This window comes from Phocoena sinus, chromosome 3 (genome assembly GCF_008692025.1).
Source record: "Phocoena sinus isolate mPhoSin1 chromosome 3, mPhoSin1.pri, whole genome shotgun sequence".
In the NCBI taxonomy this organism is placed as follows: domain Eukaryota; kingdom Metazoa; phylum Chordata; class Mammalia; order Artiodactyla; family Phocoenidae; genus Phocoena; species Phocoena sinus.
The window spans coordinates 64282376-64307523 of NC_045765.1; the positions used below are offsets into that span (position 1 = coordinate 64282376).

At 35.3% G+C, this 25148-nt stretch overlaps 1 protein-coding gene across 1 annotated transcript in view; it reads right to left on the minus strand.

Moving 5' to 3' along the window:
- Positions 1-270: 270 nt before the first annotated feature.
- CHSY3 (chondroitin sulfate synthase 3) overlaps positions 271-25148 on the minus strand; it is a 286902-nt gene continuing 262024 nt past the window's right edge. The window contains exon 3 of the mRNA XM_032628575.1: positions 271-2692. Coding sequence (XP_032484466.1) covers positions 1130-2692 — 1563 coding nt within the window. The 3' untranslated portion in view covers positions 271-1129. The remainder of the gene's footprint in view (positions 2693-25148) is intronic.

Genomic DNA, 25148 nt, shown 5'->3' on the forward strand with positions numbered 1-25148 from the left:
AAAAGCCATTTCTGACCTGTTCTTGGTTCAGTTTGATCACAAAGCTAATGAGATCGAAGAGGAATACTTCCCCCGGATTGTAAATTACTGACTTAAAAACTGCTCATTTTAATCAGTTAATGAAGGCTAGGACTTAAAGCATACTGATACAAATATCATGCCCATAATTCCATATTAACTTTTCCAGCCTGTGTAGCAAGCATGTTTTGGTGAGTATGACCATTAAGAAATACATCAAATATGACTGACTAAAAGGAAACAACACAAATTTTTCAGTGTTTTTGAAAAAGAATATTGTTATACCTGTGTTTTATTATAAATAACCAGGTTCTGTCATATTTTATCTTCTTGCCAGCAAATGAAGGACATTGTTTCATAAAGCTTCTAAAATGTACATGAATATTTAATTAAATCATATTTCCTTGAGAAAATAAAATTCATTCGCATTTATAGCAGACAGTTGTGAGGAGCAGATAACTGTCATAAGACCAGGGTAGCCAGTACCGGTTGCTTGTGGAACAAACTCCTCAATTTTTAAAACTTTTTTTTTAAAAAATAAACATACAATCATAAGTGTTCATTTCCTTTAAAAATTCTAAAGATGAAGAAAATTACTGTCTATATATTTAAGTCCTTGTATAAATTACAAAACTCAAGTTTATGTTACAGAGTCCCTTCCCCATAGGAAGCATAAAGCACTTTTGTGGTACCTTTCACCAGTAAATATTCGTATCACATTGAATTTGACAAACGAAAGAAAAGTCGATATTGCATCTTTAAGCCCCAAGAGAACATTCTTCTAAGCTGTCTCTCATGATGAATGAGCTTCAAAAGTCATTTGATTGATTTAACGATTTAACTCAATCTCAATCTCAAAGATATATAAAAGTAATATACCTATTGACTTCAGTAGAAATCTGAAATATCAGTGAACCGCAGACTCTTGTTGTTTGAGGTCAACAAACACCCTTTGGAAGACAACCAAGAGTAGTTTAAGACCAGGACAACAAAATAAAATTATAACAATAATAATTATAATAATAAAAATAACAATAATAAAATAAAAATAACAACAACCAACAATGAGGTAAACTCCCCTTTAAAAAGGCAATATGTGTTGCCTGGACTGTCAGGAGAGAGTTCGATTGTACCTGACACCCAAATGTTTTTCCAACCACAGTTCAGCCAGTTGCACGGTTGAGGCAAAAGTACTTGCCTTGGATCCTAAGCACATCTTATACTGCTTAGGGTCCAAGTTAGGGTCACAATGAACTGGATGGAAAATATGCACCACTCCTACTTCTTGACTTCTGAAGGGCCTTAAGCCAGATTGAATAACTTTATTGTAGAGATCTACATCTTCCAGTCCCCAGCCTTGTATTGAGGTATCAAATCCACCTGCACCCAGAAGATCACTTTTATAAATACAGGTAATTCCATATCCATAGTCTCTCCAAAATCCAGTCTTCTTTGAGAAGACAAAGTCATTATCAGTGGGAGGACTTCCCCCATTGGTTACCTTTGGGTCATACTGGCTAAAGATGATGGGATAGTATACCTGTTGTCCCTGAATTGTATTGTCTCTACATCGTTGGAGAAAGTCTCCTCTGAAGATCAAGTCAACATCACAAAATAGCAGCAAAGTATCATTGTCAAACTGGGAAGATCCCATTTCAAGACCAAGACCTCTGGAAAACTCTCCCTTCATGGGGATCAGGGTCATTTCTGCTTTAGGGTACTTGTTTTGATATTCTTGTATCAGCTCAATATGCTTGCTGGAATCTTGGCCAGAATCCCTACTGAAAAGGATGATGACCAGCTTTACATTCTGCTTTGGGATAAGACACGTGTTTTCAAAGTTCTCCATGAATCTCAAGAAAATATCATACCTTCCAATGAGAGGGACAAGAACATGTATTTTCTTTTCATTGGGCCCTCCCATTTCTTTGGCACCTTGAAAAGAAGATAATATCTTTAAAGAATTAGATATAAAGGAGAATGACTGAGTGTCACTGTTAATACTCTCTACAAGACTGTTGACATCTAGCTCTTCAGTTTCTCTGAAGAAAGGCTTGCTGAACAACTGCTGAAGATAGGCATGACGTCTTACTGGCACAGTCAGTTTCCTCCCCTTGTGTCTTTTGTATAAGAGGAGTAAATCCAAGATGTACTCCACCCCATGCAGGGGATCAACCCTGCGGTAGCCATACTGAATTTCCTTGAAGTCGATGAGCCGTCCTCTACTCTTGGCATTCTCATTGATCATCTCCATCACCTGTAGGACGGTGTCATCCAGCGCTGTTCTCAGGATGCTGCTGATGCTCTGTCGGGGAGGCTGGTTCTCAGATGCTGAGTAGAGGAGCTTCCCTGTCAGGAACTCCCATTCTATCACTTCATCTCTCTCCCGAGGCTGGAAGTGATTGAAAGAAGGCATCACTCCCAGCTGCTGGTCCTCTTTGCTCACTTCGCTGTTACTGAGCTTGCTCATCAGAGCGCTCTCCCGGTGGAGCTGGATGGTGCGGTAGCGAAGTTCAGAAATTTTGCGGCTAAGCATGTAATTATGAAGCCTGTATTGGTAGGCAGGCCTTTTGTTTGGATGAAGTGTTATGGCTGCATGGATTTTGCTGTTGTGAAGGTCTTGGATATAACCCTTCCGATTGTGTTCATAATTTTCATGGAACAGCTGCTGCATCTGAAAAGGAGAAGGAAATCAAGATATTAGGATAAGTTTAAAATATCAAAGAAAACAAGAATCGACTACATCCATAACCCCATAATGAATCATTGTGAGGGTGAGACAGGTGGGTAGAGCATGGATTTTCCAAAACAGGGGCTCACTCTGAGGAGTAGACCAATGCCCTGTTTCTTGGAATGGTAATATCAGCCCTAGAGGAGACCTACATTTTACTTAGCATCCTGATACACCATCTTTACAGAGTAAGTTCTTGGTAAGGTAATGTGGAACAGAAACTGTATTGATCTACACTGCCTATTTAAAAGATCATACTCAAAATGGCTGACATCCTTATAAGCCAGAAAATCTCTCTGCTAATCTAGAAAAAGCTCACAACCTCAGGCAGGAACAAAAATGAGATCACACTTCAAACTGCCAGCTGTCTCCTCTGCCAGTCAATAAAGAAACCTCCATCACACCCATTCAAGATAAGTACCAATGGAGGAGGAGAGGCGGTGAAGGAAGAGGAGGGGGAGGAGAGCCAGCAGTGGCAGCAGCATGAGATATCTGCAAATACATTGATTAAAAGGAGGAAAGGAATATTGCAAACTTAAGAATACATATCCAAAACCATAGACAAAACAAAAAAATTAAGGACAATACACTCCTCCCTCCCCTCTCGAGAACTCAAGGAATAGATAAATGAGCTAAGTAAGATAAATAAAACCACTGATACTCACATTATAAGAAGCATAAAAAGAGATTTGTGGAAAACATAGAAAGAAGGGATTTGAGAAAATATAGCAAAATAATAGAAGTTTAAAATATACGTTAAAAGTATGGGCGTATATGTCTATATGCATACACACATGTAAATGTATATATTTGATATATATTTAAAAGTTTGTATCAAAGTTTGGATCTATATACATACAATAAATAAAGTTTTGTTAAAATTTGGGTATATAATACATCTGAATATATAGTAAAGGAATACAAATATATACATAAAATATGTCTGAGGGACATATTTCCCTTAAAATAAAGGAAGGTGTATATCTATGTGCAATTAGGCCAAGCGAAAAAAAAAAAAGCAAAATAAACAAACAAAACCCAATTTGGCCGTAAAGTCAGAAAAGAATGAATCTTGCCACAACATTCTCTATAGCAACATTCAATGATGAAAACAACAGACCACAGCCCAGGAAGACCCCCAACGAAGCAAATTAATGATTCATATTATACTCAGCCAACCTAGAGCTCAAGTTTTATTGTGAAAAATAAACAGCTCCTAACATGTACAAATGTGTGGCATATCTGTGGTGATAAATTCTCTGACACTCCTCCAATCTAGGGGTGGGGGGCTATGTCCCTTTCTTTTGTTACGACTTTAATAAACTACAGTAGAAGTGACACTCTGCCACTTTTCAGACTGGCAGCTGCCACTTGTCTTGTTGAACTCCCACTCTTCAGAAGCCACTAAGTAAAAAGTCTGAGTTAGTTAGTTAGATTCCTTGTTGCTGGCCAGAACCTCCAGTAAAATGTGGTAGAGCAGATATGTTCTTGTTTCAGTCTCAACATCAGGAAAGAAGATGTCAACATGGCTCTTTAACACATTAAGGAAGTTCATTTCTATTTCTAGTTTGCTAAGATTTTTACCATGAGTGAATTTTGAAGCTGATCAAATATTTTTTTCTGCATCCACTGAGAAGATTATGGGATGCTTTTTTTTCTTCTGTTAACATGGTGAATTGCATTAATTCATTTTCTAATATTAAACAACCTCTGTATTCCTTGAATAAACCCAACATGATCTTGATATTCATCCTCTTTATATATCGCTGGAATATATTTGCAAATATTTTGTTTAGGATTTACTGTGAGAATCCAATTCTCCCCAATTTGATACCCCCAAATTGATATATAGATTCAAGGTGATTCCAATACAAACCCCACCATTTTAAAAAAGAATATGTTGCTGCTGATATTAACAAGTTGATTCTAAAATGTACGTAGAAATGAAGTCAAGGATATTCAAGATAATCTTAAAAAAAGATACACTACAGATCAAAAGTTACAGAAATTTAGAAGTATGATATTGGTACAAGGATAAACAAATAGAAGAAAGGACCAAAATAGTCCATAAGGAAACCTACACATGACATATGATTTGTGACTTATGACAAATATGATAGTAGAGAGTGGAGGAAAGGTGGTCTTTTCAGTAATATATATTCATATGGAAAAATGTAAAAGCTGACCCCTACATCCCACAATAAAAAAATCCATCCCAGATGCACTGGTGATATAAAAATGAAAGGTTAAATTTTTTTTCTAAAAGTTAACACTAGAAAATATCTGCTTGTGTTTTGGTTAGGTGAATTTTCTTAAATAGGACACAAGGTAATTATCATAAAAATAGATTGGTAAACTGGACTACATTAAAATTAAGAACTCTATTTCTCATAAACGCCATTAAGAGATTATAAAAGGTAGACTACAGAGTGGGAGAATATAGTTTTAATAGATCTTACCAAAAAGGACTAATACCCAGAATATATAATAAACTTGTAAAAATTAATACGGAAGGACAAACCCAGTTTAAAAATGGAAGAAGAATCTTGAATGGGCACTTCACAAAAGAGAATGTGTAAAAGCCTGATAAACATACACAAAAACCTTCTCTAGTTCATTCATCATCAGGGTAATGCAATTTAAAGTCACAATGTGATTTTAATCTACGAAAATGGTTAATGACTGATAATGCATTGTGAAAGTAGCAGATCTGGAACTCTCATACACAGCTGGTGAGAATGTAACTTGGTTCAACCACTGTGGAAACTTGTATTGACCAAAATGACCATATACGTTCCCTGTGACTCAGTAATTCTACTCTTAGCTGCATGCCCAATACACATACATACACACATATATCTAAAAATACATACATGTATATATATATACATTTTCATAGCAACATTATTCATAATACCCCCCAAACCAAAAGCAACCCTAATGTACACCGAGAGTAGAATAAATAAACATAATGGAAAACAATACGTCAATTAAAATAAATGAAATACTACTACTCACAACAACATCAACAAATCTCACAAATCACAAACAAGTGAAAGAGACCATATACAAAAGAATACATTTTGTATGATTCTATTCATATGAAATTCAGGTAAAGCTAACGTATGCTGTTAGCTGTAAGAACAGTGAGCAAAAATCAAGAAAGTGGGCAGGGAGCTCTGGAGGGCTGGTAATATTCTATTTGTTGACCTAGGTTGTGGTTACACATATACATTTAATTTGTGAACATTCACTGAACTGTTACTTAAGATATGTTTGTTATACTACAATTAATAAATGACCTTTTAAAATATGCATATACATGCATGTGGAGTTAGGTAGGTTTTTCTCATATGTATATATATAAATGTGTGTAGATATGTGAGGAGAGAGAGAGAATATGAATATCAGAGAAGTTTTCATAGAGAAGATGACCTAAAAGGTTTAAGACCAATACCATGTCAGATTCTTTATCTCCAGTATTTCACCGGGCTCTTATTCTATACTCAGAGAGATTTTCAAATCAACATCATCTAACCTTGAAGAATATAACCCTAGATATTTTGAGACGGATTTTGGACTTGATTCAAGACACAGTAGTTCAGTTACATCCAGTATTTTTTTTCTAAATACACAAGCCAATTTTTATTTGAAACTTTGATGTTAAATTAAATCCATATAAGCGGACTGTTATATCTCCATTTTGGTATTATTTTTTAAAAAGTTTTATTGGTGTATGGTTACGTTACAATGTTGTGTTAGCCTCCACTGCACGACAAAATGAATCAGCCATGTATTATTTTTTTTTTTACCAGAATTTGCTTCAGTATTTTACTTTATGTAATTTTTCCATGGATTTTTTTTGGTATGCAACAAGATTAAAGAAGATCTAATGGCATATAGAATACTAATTATACCACCTCTAAAAAGTACTGGCTCTCTGAAACCATTCTTTCTTGAGGCCTGCTTTGTACTACTAAGAAAAGGGAACATGCTAAATTAAATAGGAAACATTGCTCAGAGGCAGACTGTTAAATTGTAGATTTACCTAGCTCCTTTAGTGATACTGAAGTGATTAATATTGCACAACTTGATAAAGGTGACATCTGTTATAGAAGAAAAAATATCTTAGTATTAAAATGTTTAACTAACTTGCACCACTCACATCATTACAACTCAAGTTGCCTATATAGTGCTTATTTTTCTAGTGTATTCCTTTGAAGAAATATTACAAGCAGACAAAGTCAGGGAGGGGGGCAATCCTTAAAAATAGCACATTCACACATACTCTAGATAGTGAGGTAATGATTAGAACATCATGAATTTATGTCATATTTTCCATTAAGAAGCATAGAGCATATCCATATTTTCTCTCTGCATGTAGGGAGGACCAAACTATGCAGAATGGACAGGAGAATGAAATTAGCCAGATCTGAACTTGAGTACTGGCTCCACCATTTCTGTTTTGAATTTTCTTTTATTTATTTTTTGAAACAGAAGGTTCTTATTAGTTATCTATTTTATACATATTAGTGTATATATGTCAATCCCAATCTCCCAACTCATCAGATCACCATAACCCCACGCCGCCACTTTCCCCCCTTGGTGTCCATACATTTGTTCTGTACATCTGTGTCTCAATTTCTACCCTGCAAACTGGTTCATCTGTACCAGTTTTCTAGGTTCCACATATATGCGTTAATATACGAAATTTGTTTTTCTCTTTCTGACTTACTTCCTTCTGTATGACAGTCTCTAGATCCATCCACATCTCTGCAAATGACCGAACTTCATTCTTTTTACGCCTGAGTAATACTCCATTGTATACATGTACCATATCTTCTTCATCCATTCATCTGTCGATGAGCAATTAGGTTGCTTCCATGACCTGGCTATTGTAAATAGTGCAGCAATGAACATTGGGGTGCATGTGTCATTTTGAATTATGGTTTTCTCTGGGTATATGCCCAGGAGTGGGACTGCTGGGTCGTATGGTAGTTCCATTGTTAGATTTTTGAGGAACCTCCATACTGTTCTCCATAGTGGCTGTATCAATTTACATTCCCACCAACAGTGCACGAAGGTTTCCTTTTCTCCACACCCTCTCCAGCATTTGTTGTTTGTAGATTTTCTGATGATGCCCATTCTAACTGGTATGAGGTGATAACTCATAGTTTTGATTTGCATTTCTCTAATGATTAGTGAGGTTAAGCATCCTTTCATGTGTTTGTTGGCAGTCTGTATATCTTCTTTGGAAAAATGTCTATTTAGGTCTCCTGACTATTTTTGGTTGGGTTTGTTTTTTTAATATTGAGCTGCATGAACTGTTTATATATTTTGGAGATTAATCCTTTGTCCACTGATTCGTTTGCAAATATTTTCTCTCATTCTGAGGGTTGTCTTTTTGTCTTGTTTGTAGCTTCCTTTGCTTTGCAAAAGCTTTTAAGTTTCATTAGGTCCCATGTGTTTATTTTTGTTTTTATTTCCATTACTCTAGGAGGTGGGTCAAAAAGGATCTTGCTGTGATTTATTCTTACCTTTTATAGTGTCTGGTTTTACATTTAGGTCTCTAGTCCATTTTGAGTTTATTTTTGTGTATGGTGTTAGGGAGTGTTCTAATTTCATTCTTTTACATGTAGCTGTCCAGTTTTCCCAGCACCACTTATTGAAGAGGCTGTCTTTTCTCCATTGTATATCTTTGCCTCCATTGTCATAGATTAGTTGACCATAGCTGCATGGGTTTAATCTCTGGGCTTACTATCCTGTTCCATTGATCTACATTTCTGTTTTTGTGCCAGTACCATATTGCCTTGACTACTGTACCTTTGTAGTATAGTCTGAAGTCAGGGAGCCTAATTCCTCCTGCTCCGTGTTTTCCCCTCAAGACTGCATTGGCTATTCGGGGTCTTCTGTGTCTCCATACAAATTTTAAGTTTTTTTGTTTTAGTTCTGTAAATATGCCACTGGTAATTTGATAGGGATTGTGTTGCATCTGTAGATTGCTTTGGGTAGTGTGGTCATTTTCACAGTATTGATTCTTCCAATCCAAGAACATGGTATATCTCTCCATCTGTTTGTGTCATCTTTGATTTCTTTCATCAGTGTCATAGTTTTCTGAGTACAGGTCTTTTACCTCCTTAGGTAGGTTTATTCCTAGGTATTTTATTCTTTTTGTTGCAATCGTGAATGGGATTGTTTCTTTATTTCTCTTTCTGATCTTTCCTTGTTAGTGTATAGGAATGCAAGAGATTTTTGTGAATTAATTTTGTATCCTGCAACTTTACCAAATTCATTGACTAGCTCTAGTAGTTTTCTGGTGGCATCTTTAGGATTCTCTATGTATAGTATCACGTCATCTGCAAACAGTGACAGTTTTAATTCTTCTTTTCCAATTTGTATTCCTTTTATTTCTTTTTCTTCTCTGATTGCTGGGGCTAGGACTTCCAAAACTATGTTGAATAATAGTGGCAAGAGTGGCCATCCTTGTCTTGTTCCTGATCTTAGAGGAAATGCTTTCAGTTCTTCACCATTGAGAATGATGTTTGCTGTGGGTTTGTTGTATATGGCCTTTATTACGTTAAGGTAAGTTCCCTCTATGCCCACTTTCTGGAGAGTTTTTATCACAAATGGGTGTTGAATTTTGTCAAAAGCTTGTTCTGCATCTATTGAGATGATCATATGGTTTTTCTTCTTCAATTTATTAATATGGTGTATCACACTGACTGATTTGTGTATATTGAAGAATCCTTGCATCCCTGGGATAAACCCCACTTGATCATGGGGTATGATCCTTTTAATGTGTTGTTGGATTCTGTTTGCTAGTATTTTGTTGAGGAGTTTTGCATCTATGTTCATCAGTGATATTGGTCTGTAATTTTCTTTTATTGTAGTATCTCTGTCTGGTTTTGGTATCAGGGTGATGGTGGCCTCATAGAATGAGTTTGGGAGTGTTCCTTCCTCTGCAATTTTTTGGAAGAGTTTGAGAAGGACGGGTGTTAGCTCTTCTCTAAATGTTTGATAGAATTCACCTATGAAGCCATCTGGTCCTGGACTTTTGTTTGTTGGAAGATTTTTAATCACAGTTTCAATTTCATAACTTGTGATTGGTCTTTTCATATTTTCTATTTCTTACTGGTTCAGTCTTGGAAGGTTATACCTTTCTAAGAATTTGTGCATTTCTTCCAGGTTGTCCATTTTATTGGCATAGAGTTGCTTGTAGTAGTCTCTTAGGATGCTTTATCTTTCTGCGGTGTCTGTTGTAACTTCTCCTTTTTCATCTCTAATTTTATTGATTTGAGTACTCTCCCTCTTTTTCTTGATGAGTCTGGCTAAAGGTTTATCAATTTTGTTTATCTTCTCAGAGAACCAGCTTTTAGTTTTATTGATCTTTGCTATTGTTTTCTTTGTTTCTATTTCATTTATTTCTGCTCTGATCTTTATGATTTCTTTCCTTCTACTAACTGTGGGTTTTATTTGTTCTTCTTTCTCTAGTTCCTTTAGCTGTAAGGGTAGATTGTTTACTTGAGATGTTTGTTGTTTCTTGATGTAGGCATGTATTGCTATAAATTTCCCTCTTAGAACTGCTTTTGCTTCATCCCATAGGTTTTGGATTGTCGTGTTTTTGTTGTAAATTGTCTCTAGGTATTTTTTGATATCCTCTTTGATTTCTTCAGTGATCTCTTGGTTATTTAGTAATGTATTATTTAGTCTCCATGTTTTTGTGTTTTTTACGTTGTTTTCCCTGCAATTGGTTTCTAATCTCATAGCATTGTGGTCGGAAAAGATGCTTGATATGATTTCAACTTTCTTAAATTTACTGAGGCTTGATTTGTGACCCAAAATGTGATCTATCCTGGAGAATGTTCCATGTGCACTTGAAAAGAAAGTGTAATCTGCTGTTTTTGGATTGAACGTCCTATAAATATCAATTAAATCTATCTGTTCTATTGTGTCATTTAAAGCTTGTGTTTCCTTATTCATCTTCTGTGTGGATGATCTGTCCATTGGTGTAAGTGAGGTATTAAAGTCCTCCACTATTATTGTGTTACTGTCGATTTCCTCTTTTACAGTTGTTAGCAATTGCCTTATGTATTGAGGTGCTCCTATGTTGGGTGCATATATATTTATAACTGTTATATCTTCTTCTTGGTTTGATCCCTTGATCATTATGTAGTGTCCTTGGCTCCACCATTTCTAAGCCATTTCCTAGCCAATCTGTGTAAATCTCAGTCTCCTAATCTATAAAAGGGAAAATGCCAACCACCTCAATGTATATTAAATTGTTGCTCAATAGGACTATATATATATATATATATATATATATATATACACACATATATACATATATATTTATACACATACAGTGCTTAACATCATGTCTGGTATATAGAAAACAGTCAAAAAAAGGGTTTGCCAGCCTCCTCCTGAGATTGCTCTTTTTAGCTAGGAGTTTTCAGAGGATGAGAGCAGCACCCTCTAGGCTTGCTTCATCTTTGCTCACTTCTGGAAATGCTTGGGAACAGTTATAATTTGGCCACATACACTCACTGCTTCAATGTATCTAACATGCCATTAGGCACCTTCTCCTAACAAAAGTCCTCAATATTTTACTACCAGAAAGATAAATTATTGTGGGGGTTTCAGGAAAACAAGGTTCAAGAGTGTTAAGTGATTTAACCAAGGGTCGACTGAGAGTAATGAGGTTATGACTAAAACTAGAATAAGCAGTCAGTTTTGCTACTTATCACACTAAATTTTTAATGTAGCAAAAGTGCTTTAAGAAAAAGTATAAAATACACATTTTAAATTATATTAGCTTGTTTGAAATAATTCAGGGCTTCATTTCCTTTACAGAATTTTCAATTGATTTCATGGTACCTCCAGAGTCTTATACTGAAAGGAAAAATCATTTCACACTAACAAAATCACAATGGCAAGTGACATCAATACGTCCTGACTGACCCCAGTGATTTAAGTGTACCACCCAAAATCTCACCCTCTGAGAAGGAAATTATCTGAGAAGTTATAGAAAAATTATTATAAAAATCAGAGACTGGAAGAATAAATGCCAAGATACAGCTGTATGTTATTATTAATCTACTACATTAAATTTCCATTTCTTTTGGATTTATTAATGATAACATAGCATATGGGAAAACTGGACAGCTACATGTAAAAGAATGAAATTAGAACACTCCCTAACACCATACACAAAAATAAACTCAAAATGGGTTAAAGACCTAAATGTAAGGCCAGGCACTATAAAACTCTTAGAGGAAAACATAGGCAGAACACTCTATGATATAAATCACAGCAAGACCCTTTTTGACCCATGTCCTAGAGAAATGGAAATAAAAACAAAAATAAATGGGACCTAGTGAAACTTAAAAGCTTTTTGCACAGCAAAGGAAACCAAAAACAACATGAAAAGAAAACCCTCAGAATGGAAGAAGATATTTGCAAATGAAGCAACTGACAAAGGATTAATTTCCAAAATACACAAGCAGCTCATACAGCTCAATGTCAAAAAGACAAACAACCCAATCCCAAAATGGGCAGAAGACCTAAATAGACATTTCTCCAAAGAAGATATACAGATTGCCAACAAACACGTGAAAGGATGCTCAACATCACTAATCAATAGAGAAATGCAAATCAAAACTACAATGAGGTATCACCTCACACCAGTTAGAATGGTCATCATTAAAAAATCTACAAACAATAAATGCTGCAGAGGGTGTGGAGAAAAGGGAACCATTTTGCACTGTTGGTGGGAATGTAAATTGATACAGCCACTATGGAGAACAGTATGGAGATTCCTTAAAAATCTAAAAATAGAACTATCATATGATCCAGCAATCTCACTACTGGACATACACCCTGAGAAAACCATAATTCAAAAAGACTCATGTACCACAATGTTCATTGCAGCTCTATTTACAATAACCAGGACATGGAAGCAACCTAAGTGTCCATTGACAGATGAATAGATAAAGAAGATGTGGCACATATATACAATGTAATATTACTCAGCCATAAAAAGAAATGAAATTGCATTTTTTGTAGTGAAGTGGATGGACCTACAGACTCTCCTACAGTGTGAAGTTAGTAAGAAAGAGGAAAACAAATACTGTATGCTAACACATATATATGGAATCTAAAAAAAAAAAAAAGGTTCTGAAGAACCTAGGGGCAGGACAGGAATAAAGACACAGATGTAGAGAATGGACTTAAGGACACGGGGAGGGGGAGGGGTAAGCTGGGACGAAGTGAGAGAGTGGCATGGACATATATACACTACCAAATGTAAAACAGATAGCTAGTAGGAAGCAGCCACATAGCACAGGGAGATCAGCTTGGTGCTTTGTGACCACCTAGAGGGCTGGGATAGGGAGGGTGGGAGGGAGACACAAGAGGGAAGAGATATGGGGATATATGTATATGTATAGCTGATTCACTTTGTTATACAGCAGAAACTAACACACCATTGTAAAACAATTATACTCCAATAAAGGTGTTAAAAAAATAATGATAACATAGCATAGATAATTTCCTGAATGATCATAGCTATGCAAATAAAGGAGTTCATTTCAACAATTAAAATGTTGAAAGAAATACTAAGAAGTTGACAGCAAACAGGGACAAGGTAGCTTCTGGAGCATTGCAAAGCTCGTCAAAGTAGCAAAAGGCCAAGCTCTGTCAGTGGCAAAAGACCTCTGTCAGTGGCAAAAGTGTTCAAGGACAGTTGACCTAAGAACTAACCAAGAAAAATATACTGCCTGACAGTGCAGGCCATAAAACTTATTCTATATATACAGCTGTGGGTGCAGAAACTGAGGTGACCGACCTGTGCTGGCAGAACAAGCCCCTCCTGGAAGTATTTTGTTTCAGAGAAGTAGAAGAAAAGTAGAAGAGACAGAGGTACAGAAAGTAAAGAATTAAACAGTTAAACCATGTCTTCATGAAGCAGCTTTAACCTGAGGCAGCAGAGAACCCAATGCCTTTTCTTTGGGGAAGTCAGAAAGCTTAGAATGGTAACAAACATCTCTGCCAAAATATATCTATGGTGAAGGGCTTGTCCAGGGAAGAGAGTTGATAATTTTTCCAGAGATAAGTATGTTTTCTAAAAAAGGGATATAGTACAGCACTAACACAAAGTTTCTGTAAGAAAAAAAGACTAGATGAAAATCAGCCCCACACCCCTGCAGAAAAGAAGCCATGAACAGGAGAACATTAAACGACTGTTCTAAAAAACATAAGAAGCATTTTCCTCTCTCTTGGGAAACACCAAAGTAGAAATATAAGATCTCAGGAATGTGATGGTACAGATGAAATGGGAGTTCACAAAACTAAGAAATAAAGAATACAAAATAAACTATCATAGACGTGAAAACAAAATCATAAGGAAAATAAAGAATAAACAGTGGAAGGCTCAGTTAGGATGGAAGAGATAGAAATTAAGAAAGCTAAAATAAAGACTTTTCAGGACTCAGAAAAGTTGTTACTTGTTTTTACTGCTATTATTATTAGTGTTAAGTATTGAATAAATGAGTAAACAAGAATGGCCTTGATTAAGTTTTCCCTAGAAAATAATTCAAATAGGCTCAGTACAGCCATCATTTAACTTCAGATCATCATCTAAAAACTAAAAGACTGAATTGTCTTCATAAGGTCTCTGCTGAAATGAAGGGGAAATAAGAGACCATGTAATTATTGGAAAGCTTTGTGTCCTTTATTAAGAAAATAATTACATTAATTTTTCTTTATGAAGAGAAAGTGTCCTTAATTTATTTATATAAAGAAGCTATTTCAATTTATTGCAATGTCTTTTGTTCCTATTATGTCACTTCATTTTTCCTAAAAAGGATTTTCTATTCAATAACTTAGAAAATTCTCTTTGAGTCTCTTCCTATATATAAGATTAAGAAGGACTTGGGAAAAGAAGGTATTCTTGTTTGAGGAAGTACAAACTCTATAAATTAGAATAATTTATGAAGGTGAACAAGGAAATAATAAATCATTAAAGAGGTGTAAAATATAATGGTGACTACGTACCTAAGGGTTGTGTAATTTGCCTTGCAAATATTTAAACTCATTTTACTCTCTATGATTTAGTTATACAGTTCTACATAACTAAATGGAGAGTTTTGCTGCCCTTAATGCAAACGCCTAATGATCTGTCTTTTATAAGACCAGTAAATATAAACATTCTGAGCAAAATAGTAAACTTTTAAATTAACACTATTATTTCCCCTCAATTATTATCTTCAAATATTAACAGTGAAGTTCTTAAACTATGTCCTACTTCTCTGGTCATAATGACACAACGAAAACAGTACCTAATTCTAAATATTAAGGAGAAGAAAGGTTTGGGAAAACTAAATATTCATATATCATTCTATAATTATAGACAGAACGAGAAAATGTTAAAGGGTATACAGTTTGAGTAAGTTTTCAAATTTGAAAGCAAAGATCTAGTTTAAGTATAAGATATACCCTTCTTCATGTTTGTCACATAAAATTAACAGCATTACATATTTTGCTACTAAGATTTATAAAAATAATAGCACCTTGGAAATAGCCACATGTAATCTACAAACTCTACTTTAAAAATTCATTGTACACAAGTAATAAAATTGCATGAAATTACACATGTGTATGCACACAAAAATAAACATAAGAAAAATGGGAAATTTAAATAAGATCAGTGGAATATATTAATGTCAATATACTGGTTGGGAAACTTCACTACAGTTTTGCAAGATTTTGCCATTGGGGGAAACTGCTTAACGGATCCATGGGATTTCTTTGCATAATTTTTTAATAGCTGTATGTGAATCAATAATTATCTCAAAATAAAAGGTTTAATTAAAAAATTATATACAAAAATTGTCTCTTTATTTTTTTTTAAGAAATCATCCCCAAAGCCTACTTAAAAGAAGGTGTTAAAACTTTTAGTCCAAAGGCTACAGATGTGATTTTGCCTTTCTTTAACTGGTAAACTCAGTGTTTTGAATGAATTTGAAAAATGTTAAGTGAGCAGTGCATTTTCCAGTTATTTTCAGTCTCATATGGTTTCTTTATGTTTGTTTTATGAATTTAAGTTGCCTGAGGGCATTTGTGTTCTTGGATATCCCTTTAAAAAAAAAAAAATTGTGAAATGTCTTTTCCTTTTGAAATCCTGTCACATGCCACAACATAGATGAACCTTGAGGACATTATACTAAGTGAAATAAGCCAGTCACAAAAAGACAAATACTGTATGATTCCACTTATATGAGCTATCTAAAGTAGTCAAACTCATAGAAACAGAAAATAGAATGGTAGTTTCCAGAGGCTGGGGGAGGGGGAAATGAATTGTTTAGTGGGTATAGAGTTTCAGTTTTGCAAGATGAAAAAGTTCTAGAGATTTGTTGCACAACAATGTGAATATAGTTGACATCACTGAACTGTACCCTTAGAAATGATTAAGATGGTTAAAAAAGTCTTTCTTTCCCTTTTATTCCACATGAACCTCACCTTTCCTAAAGGGGAACAAATCACAGTATGGCCAATTAGTATACATTGTTATAAATGGCTTACTCCAGATTAGTTTCATTCATGGGCATGAGCAAAAAAATCATTCTCTTTGGCTACAGGCTCACATTTTGCACATTATAATTCCTCAGAAAGAAAAGCAAGTCAAGGGCAGACAACGGCAGAGAAGCAATAAAAGAAAGACAGAGCGCTGTTGAGGGCACTGAACACAGCATTGAGCTGCGCCTGAGGACAGATCACCCTCAGACTTCCTAGTTTCCTAGGACAGTAGTTTCTTCTCTCATTCAAGTAGTTTAGTTGTGATTCTGTCACTTGCAACCAAAGGAATCCTGCCCAAAACAATCTGGTAAATGGATACGTTTTAATTTCAGCTCTGTATGATTTGCCTCTGTTTAATTAGCTAGTTTAATCTTGGTTGAGATCCAAACTACAATCTCATATGGGCAATCTGTACCATTAAAACTGGTATTTTTCTTCCTGTTACATTTAATTTTGTTAGCTATTGTAGTTAAAAAAAGAAAAAAAAAAAAACAACCTGTCAGACAACACAGAAAATAGCTTCCAGACACCGTTACATGTGATGAAGTTTTCTCAGCAGTATATATTCTCTACAGTTTAAAAATACTTTCAAAGGAGACCACAGTGTTCCCTGCCACCATCCAGAGGTTGTCAATGGAATATCGTGGTACAAAATAGACCACTTTGTCGTTGATTACTGTACCAGTTTGGTAGCAAGTGACTGTTCTTTGGTTTTGGGAGATGGCAGGGAAATCCCATATGAGAACTATTGACAGGCAGGAAGGGAATATGCCAAGTGGAGTCTGTCACTTCAGATCAAAGCTACAAGAAAAATATCACAAAAGATTTATAGATACAGGTGAAATTCCTGATGCATGGAACAAAAGTCACAAAACAGGATGTGCTTGATGACTTGAAAAAACATTAATACTCAATGACCACAAAAGAGCCCCAGTATCTGAACAAAGGAGGCTCATGACCTGAACAATCCTAAACCACCACCCACTCAAAATGAAAACCTTCCTTATATGGACTTTTTCAAATAAAACATCTAAAACTAAATCAATGAATAAATAGCAAGAGTTGAAGATTTCCTGAAAAAGAACTTCATTTTTCTTTGCCTCAATTCCTTCTCAAAAACAGATAACTAAAATATATGAGCACATGATAAAATCAAATAAAATCCATTTAAAATAAAAAAATAAAAATACTTTCTGACAACATAGAAAATCATCATGTGTGTGATATAGATTTCCCAGCAGAGTATATTCTGGACACATGCTATCTTAGGCAAACATCAAAGAGATTTAAATCAGAAAAAAATCACTAAGATTTTTCATCAGATTTCAGTTTATGATATGGCATATAATCAATTGTTACTTTAAATAAACCCATATACCTTTATTTTTTTTGAAGATATTTTTGATGTGGACCATTTTGAAAGTCTTTATTGAATTTGTCACAATATTGCTTCTGTTTTATGTTTTGGTTTTTTGTCTGAGAGGCACGTGGGATCTTAGTTCCCTGACAAGGGATCGAACCTGCACTCACCGCATTGGAAGGCGAAGTCTTAACCACTGGACCACCAGTCAAGTCTCCCATATACCTTAATTAAAATTACCCTGTTAGAAATAAAGTAATTGATAAAAAAAATAGAAAACTAATGATAACTGACTTGATTGCATATCAATTTGCCAGATTTAGCCTGACATACCTACATTCAGGCAGTGATCATGTAGATGCTTCCTGATATATAGTTAAGATAACAGCAGATGATTGTTGAAACCTATACAATTCACTTCCCCTGTAAATATTTTAAAATCTTTGGTAAACAGTCAAGTAAATTTTTTGCATTCAATATTTCCTTAAACCTTTTATTCTACTCACAATTTATTACAGCAAATAGGCAAAGAAGAATTTGAAGAAATTTTCAAGTTGCCACTTTGCAAACCTGCACACATCCTTTTTTCATGTAATACCAATAAAATTTAACAATGCCCTTCACTGGTGATTTAATTATCACACCATAACTTATATTAGACAACGGGAAAGAGAGAGGTTATCACATCCAAACTAGGTTTTCAAGACCTTTCAAAAACAAAATGTAAAGGTAGTAGTTGTGGTACAGTTTTGAAAGACACTGACACAATTAATGAATGTATCTTTTCCATTGGAGGAAATGTATAGACTATACGATGGAATTGATCATGCATAAAATTACACCTCGCTTTCCAAATAAAAAAAGAAAATAATCTGCTTTCTAGTTCATGGGTTTTATTCCAGTTAGGAAAGCTTTCAAAGCCCAAGATGATTCCTCTTTAACTATAAAGGTGCTAAAGCTACAGTTAAAGATTTTCTCTGTTGCTGTTGCTGCTGATTTGATTTGTTATTTCCATTATCCCCAAATTCAAGCAACCAATCATTTAACCTCACGAAAGACTGATCATAAGCTTTTTAGTTTGAATGAACATCATATTATCCACTAAGGTAGAAGGTATAAGAATGGAGGAGACATGATATTTTGTTAAAAGAATGACATGTACTTCTGTAATTAATTTGGGCTACATGACCATTTTTAGTGATCATCATTAATGTTCCTCTAGTGACCTTCAGGGTAATTTGGAGTGCCATTTGCAAGAAGCTAAAATTTGATGATCTCCCAACACATAGAAGGAGGGCCATCATGCAGTCAGTGTTCAGTGTTAACTGGTTTATGTGTAGTTTCTTATGTCAGTAGGTCTGTGTTTAAATATACTCTGAAATAAAAATAAGACATTATATTCTCAAGACTTAAGAGTGAAAATTTCATATTCATTATGTAGAAAATTGACTTTGTCTGTCAGTACATTACAGAGTACAGTCTTATTGGATAAGCTGGGTAGGAGAACATAGTGCAGTGTCATCTGTATAGCAGATGCTCAGGAAAGCTAGAGGAATCCAATTAATATAGACTTTGAAAACATGAGGAAGATAACAGATCTATGACAGTATGACAATTTCAGTAACTTTCCCTGACCAAACCTGTCCTGATCTAGTCCCCTCCAGCCTTTTGGCTGCCTCTCTTAATTGCAGAATGAATGACTCATTCACTCATTGAAAAATATTGAGTTTCTAAAATGTATCAGTTGCTATGGTACAGCAACAAAACAAACATGGTCCCTGCCCTCATGGAGTTAACTAGTTAATGGGGGAGACAAGCACTAAATATATAAATTTATGAACAGCTGTATAATTTTGACAAGTGCTCATTGCATTAATTATGCCATTTGGTACCCATTGCTTTACTTGACTGTATGCCTTTCTAGGTAACCTGATCCCAGAGGGTAGCCTGGGAACAGTACTTAATAAAATATTTATGATTAATTTTTAATAAATTCACATATTCACCCCCAAACTAGTTGGTAACCAAAACAGGGATCAAAACATTTACTGTAAGAACTTTGATTCTCTAATGACAAATTATCAGCATTCTGCGTTATTTCCCAGGCTTCTGAATGTTCTCTTTTTTTTTTTTTTAGTGTATTTTTTTAAGTCTTAATTCAATTTGTTACAATATTGCTTTTGTTTTATGTTTTTTTTTTTTTTTTGGCTGCGAGGCATGTGGATCTTAGTTCCCTGACCAGGGATCAAACCCACACCCCCAGCATTGGAAGGCAAAGTCTTAACCACTGGACCCCCCAGGGAAGTCCCTGAATATTTAAGTTAGAAAGTGAAATGTAACAGAAGCCTTCACATATCTGGGTTGTACAAGAATTGGCACACATCTTAAAACTTTTATATCGCACTTAAGTAGTCACTCGCAGGCCAGTGCTATAGGACCATGACTGATGGTGGTCATACATCTTTTTACTATTTTCGTAATTGATGTCATCACCCAAGCAGAAAGAAAGGTCGAGGACACCCATCTTCATTCCTGCTTTGTGCCACTGGAATGTGAAATGATCGTAGGAGTCCAAACTGATTCTAAATCAGGCTGACCTCTGTCACATTAATAATTTCTGCATAAATAAATGAAGTGCTGCTGAGAGACCACAGTAAATAATAATGAAAGCAAAGCTGGAAGAAGGCCTTTGACACCTGCAGAGAGACAAGACTCTCTTCCATTCAAGAAGCAGGACAAAACTAAGGCTTAGGTAGGAAGTGTTAAAGTGGGTGGAGTTAGGACTGGCTTTGGAGGACATTTCAGTTATTTAAAGGAAAGAAAAAAGAAATATGAACCTCTTCTACACGTGCCTCTGTCATTCTTTCAGGTTGTGCTCATGCATGTCTCTTTTGGGCCCAGACCCTGGCTCTGGAGTCACAGCCCTGGTTTTGAGATCTGCTCTTCCATTCCCAGTCTGACCCCGGACAAGTCACAACTTCTGGGAAAAGAAGAGCTCTTGGATTGTTGTGTACATTATATAAAACATGCTTAAAACAGTGTCTGGCATCAATGGGTGTCACTATTATTATTATTTGGTAAACTTCAGATAGTGAAATTTCTGGCACTCTAAAGCAGATTGCAAAGACTTCCCTGCTATATGCTAACACCTAATTTAGTAAGTTACTTGTGAGCAGCCTTTAGTTATCCATAAAATGTAAAGATTTTAAGACTGTATATCCTTTACCTGTAAGAAAAGACTTGGACATTTTCGCTCAGCTCCCAGATCATCAGGTAAAATCTAGTAGTTCATCAATGGGTGACCAAAATGGCCTTGGCATTCCCTTCAGCTTGACTAAATTGTGGACAGGTTTCCTCCTGACTTAAGGTCCCTTACCTCTCTTCTCTTGGAACATTTACTTTAGAAAACTTGTAATTGTAAATGCCTCCTCTGATCCTTTGAGATGTAAATCTTCTTCCAGCCTCTCGCTGGTTTTGTAACCCAGGACTCTTTCTCAAGGAGCTGGGAACCATCCCTTTGAAATGTAATCATCCAGAAAGACAGATCCTGTCTCCCCTGTCTTTGAGGGAGGGTGGGAGGCTTACTTTCATAAGCACTGATTAGCAAACACAGATGGCCTGATAACACTGACCAACGTCCCTGCTAAAGTCCTCCAGTACTTTTTCATTACCTCACCCCAGCACTTAAAAACTCTCCTGGCCTTGTGTTTCAGAGGTAGTTGAATTCAATCTCTCTCCCCTATTGTGACAGTTCTGAACAAAATCTTCCTGCCCTGTTTAACTCCGTCCTGTGTAATTTTTCTTTCAAACAGGTCATAAGCAATATTTGGTGATGCATTGTGTTGATCCACTTAAAACTCTTTGCTCTCATTAGCTTAAAAAAAAGAAAAGAAAGGCTCAAATTAAGATCCTACTCCTTATGGTATAATCAAGGAGATAAGCAGTGCTTCCTTGCAGGTGATTTTACTAACATTAAAGTTTTATGAAAAATTATGAAGATCCCTAGAGCTACACACCCAATTAAAATAAAATAAGCATGGCAGGATTTCTATTATAATGTTTTTCTTAGAAGAAAATTCCTAATTATAGTGCTGTCGACTTCTGCATGGGCTCAGTACTGCTGTGGGAATGGAAGGGAATCACAGTTCTAATTAACAGGTAGGTGTTTCCAAGATGGTGCTAAACTAAAAATAAGTAAAGCCTCATCTTTTAAAAGGCAAGTTTTCTGGAAATGAAAACACAATGACTTGAGTCATTTTGACCTTTCTAATTGATATTTCCTTACTGGAGACTGGGTATACCGCATCTTTGTTTCACATACATCAAGCTGACACAACAGAAAAACATAATTTATATTACAGATTGATAAAATCATTTCATGAAACCCAGTTAATGTCACAGTGCACTCATTAGCTTTAGGAAAAGAGAAAAGGGTAATTTGGGTTTCAAGTCTGTACAGTTATCTTTCAAAAGAGGTTAGAAGAAGTTTGTAAAAAAAAATTTTTTCTGTCAGAGCAGATAAAATAAATTAAATGACTTACTTTTAGTCCTAAGAGGCAAAGGTAGAATTCCAAGAAGAATACAGATGAGAGCTGAGGAATATAACTATAATTAGTACAATCAATGACTCAAAAAGATGCATTTTGTAAATAAGCAAAACTATATACACTCGAAATCACACTAGCTCTGGGGTTTGTTTTCAACACTATTCCTCCCAATACTTCAGGGCATTTAAATTACTTTCTACATAATATTTACAGGGTTATTTTTTAAGAAAACAGATCACTTAAAGTATTCACATGAATATAATTTTTTAATACTTTGTAGGGCTAATCTCAGTGGCACACTTATTGTCAAAATACTTCATAAAAAGGTAAATGACTCGGAATCACAATATAATATATGGGTTATAGGACAATTAGTTATTTACAAGGAAAAAATAAATTTAGATCCTTACCTACCTCACATTTATACTAAATACATTATATACATGTATGCATGTACATATGTGTGTATCTCAGATGTATTAAAGACCTAAATCCTACTAGCTTCAGCCCTTACAACAAGAAAAAAAATACTGTAAAAGAATGGGGAAAATGTAGATAAGTAGGTAATTTACATTTTCTAAGCATGTGGAGAACTTTTTAAGCAAAAACAAACGTAAAAACAAAAAATATAAATAAAAATTAGATTTTAATGTTACATTAACTGTAAAATATTCCCATATCAAAAACACCAGAAATAAAATTTAAAAGCAAACATTAAATTGGGAAAGTGATTCTTGCAATAATGATGCCATGTCAAGACTCCATATATCATTAATATATCATTACTCTCCTTTAACCCTCATCACCAATTTCAATCTCTTTTACCTCCCAACTATCACTTGAATCTTAATTCTCTTCTTTATATCTTTAGGACAGCCACTCTGGCCCAAGATACCGAGAACTTTGTCTGCATATCTGCAACAGTCACGTATCTGACCATGTCTCATCTGGCCACTCTACAAACAGCTCTCCATGATGCAACATGAGTCATCTTTCCAAGACCCATATATGATCATGTGACTCTCCTTTTCCCCATCAATGACATCCAGTGCTCGTAGAATAATCCACTCCTCTCCAGCTTTCTCTCTTACATCTCACCCTCTATGCTCCAGCCATACTGGCTTCTTCTCTCCCTTTAATGCCTTTGCACGTGCCTTTCCCTCTACCTGGAATCATCTTCCATCTCTCACTCCCATTTCTTCTATTTAATTATTACTCAGCTTAAATATCACTGCTGCATGGATACCTTCTCTGACTAGATCAGGCCTGGTATACGTTCTCCTGGCACTAGGTACCATTCTTACCCACTATTTAACCCAGTTTTAATTTTACATTAGTTTATTCATCTAAATACACGTCTCCACAACAAATTTGGGAGTTTTCTGAAGGCTAAGACTGTGTCGTCTTTTCACTCTATCGCCAGTACCTGGTATACTGTAAATGATGCAGGGCCAGGGCTGTCTGAAGATGGGAGGCATAATGTACATCACATGCCTCTCAGTAGATTCCAGATTTTGAGAAAAGACAGAGACTTAAAGGTCCTACCAGAATAAATCTGGTCTTTAAATCCCTGCTTTAAAGCCCATCTCAGCACAGTGATATATTGAAAGGGGGAAAAAATGAATAAAACATATACATGCTAAAAGAAACAAATACAGTTTCTTCTCCTGACTTTCTAGTTCTCTACCTAGCACCACTGATTTTCTTCCTGATATACAGACTCATTACTTTGGCAACATTTCAGATTCCTTTCTTCCTCTTCCCAGCATCCCTTTAACACATTGTATTTATTTTTTACAACTGCTTCCTAATTATCCTTTTGTTTCCTCCCCTTTTACTGCTTGGACCCTGGTTCAAGTCTGGATTTTTGCAAACGTCTCCATTATGGGACTTAGATATTAGCATTCAAAGATGCCACAGAAGATACAGATACAGATGAAATATAAATGGATGATTTTGAACATGCTAAATCAGAACTCCAGGAGAAACCAGGAGGCCAAATTCACAAATGTGAAGCCCATTTCCCTCCTCACTTCAATCAAAGCAGCTCTGCTTTAAGCTGTTATACCTTAGGTTTTAAAGTAACAGTTTACTTCAAAAAATTTTCTGCAAATGGGAAAAAACATTTGAAAATCACTGTTCTCAATCACCCAAAGTGGCCCCTTCTGCACAGCCCTGCCAAGTCAAACGCTACGCATTCTTTTAAATCCAGCTAAATTTCTACCACACAGATGCATCTTCTATAAATTCCAGGAGAGCCTGACTCTTTTTTGCAAGGTATTACAGAGCTCACTATATCACATAGTTTGGTGTTTACTATAGTGCTTGGCTTTCTAATTTAATCTTTGGTCAATCAGAGATTCATTCATTTATTCATTCATTTAGCTAATTAGTTATTTAGTTATTATCACTCCTTTCTTATCCACAGTTAGATTGTAAGTTTATTTTGGCAAAGAAACTACCTAGCAGATTTTTTATTTAACTCACTATGACTAGTGTTGGGATAATTAAGGATGACAAAATCTGGTTAAATGATCACGTTTTTAATGAGGAAGAAAAATAAATATGTCATCTTAGGAAAAAAAAAAGATTTTTCTTCCAGCAGAATTTAGAACAAATGAGAGCAGCTCTTTGGGACCTTAAGTTGAGAAAGATCCAGAAGTTGAAGGGAAAAGTGCTATGACAAGTTGGGAATGAATCCCATGGGCCTGACATTTGTCATTTGTGTAAGGACATGAAATATGAGGCACACTGTTTCTGCTTAAATGTCTTCTTTGTCCAAACAAATAGTTCCTATGTATGTTTATGTAAGTTATCTAAAAAGATGAAAAAATTAACCAAGCATAAAATATACTTTATGTTCATTTTGACAAATATTGTTTCTCTATTAAATAAAATCACGTATGTCACTAAAAGC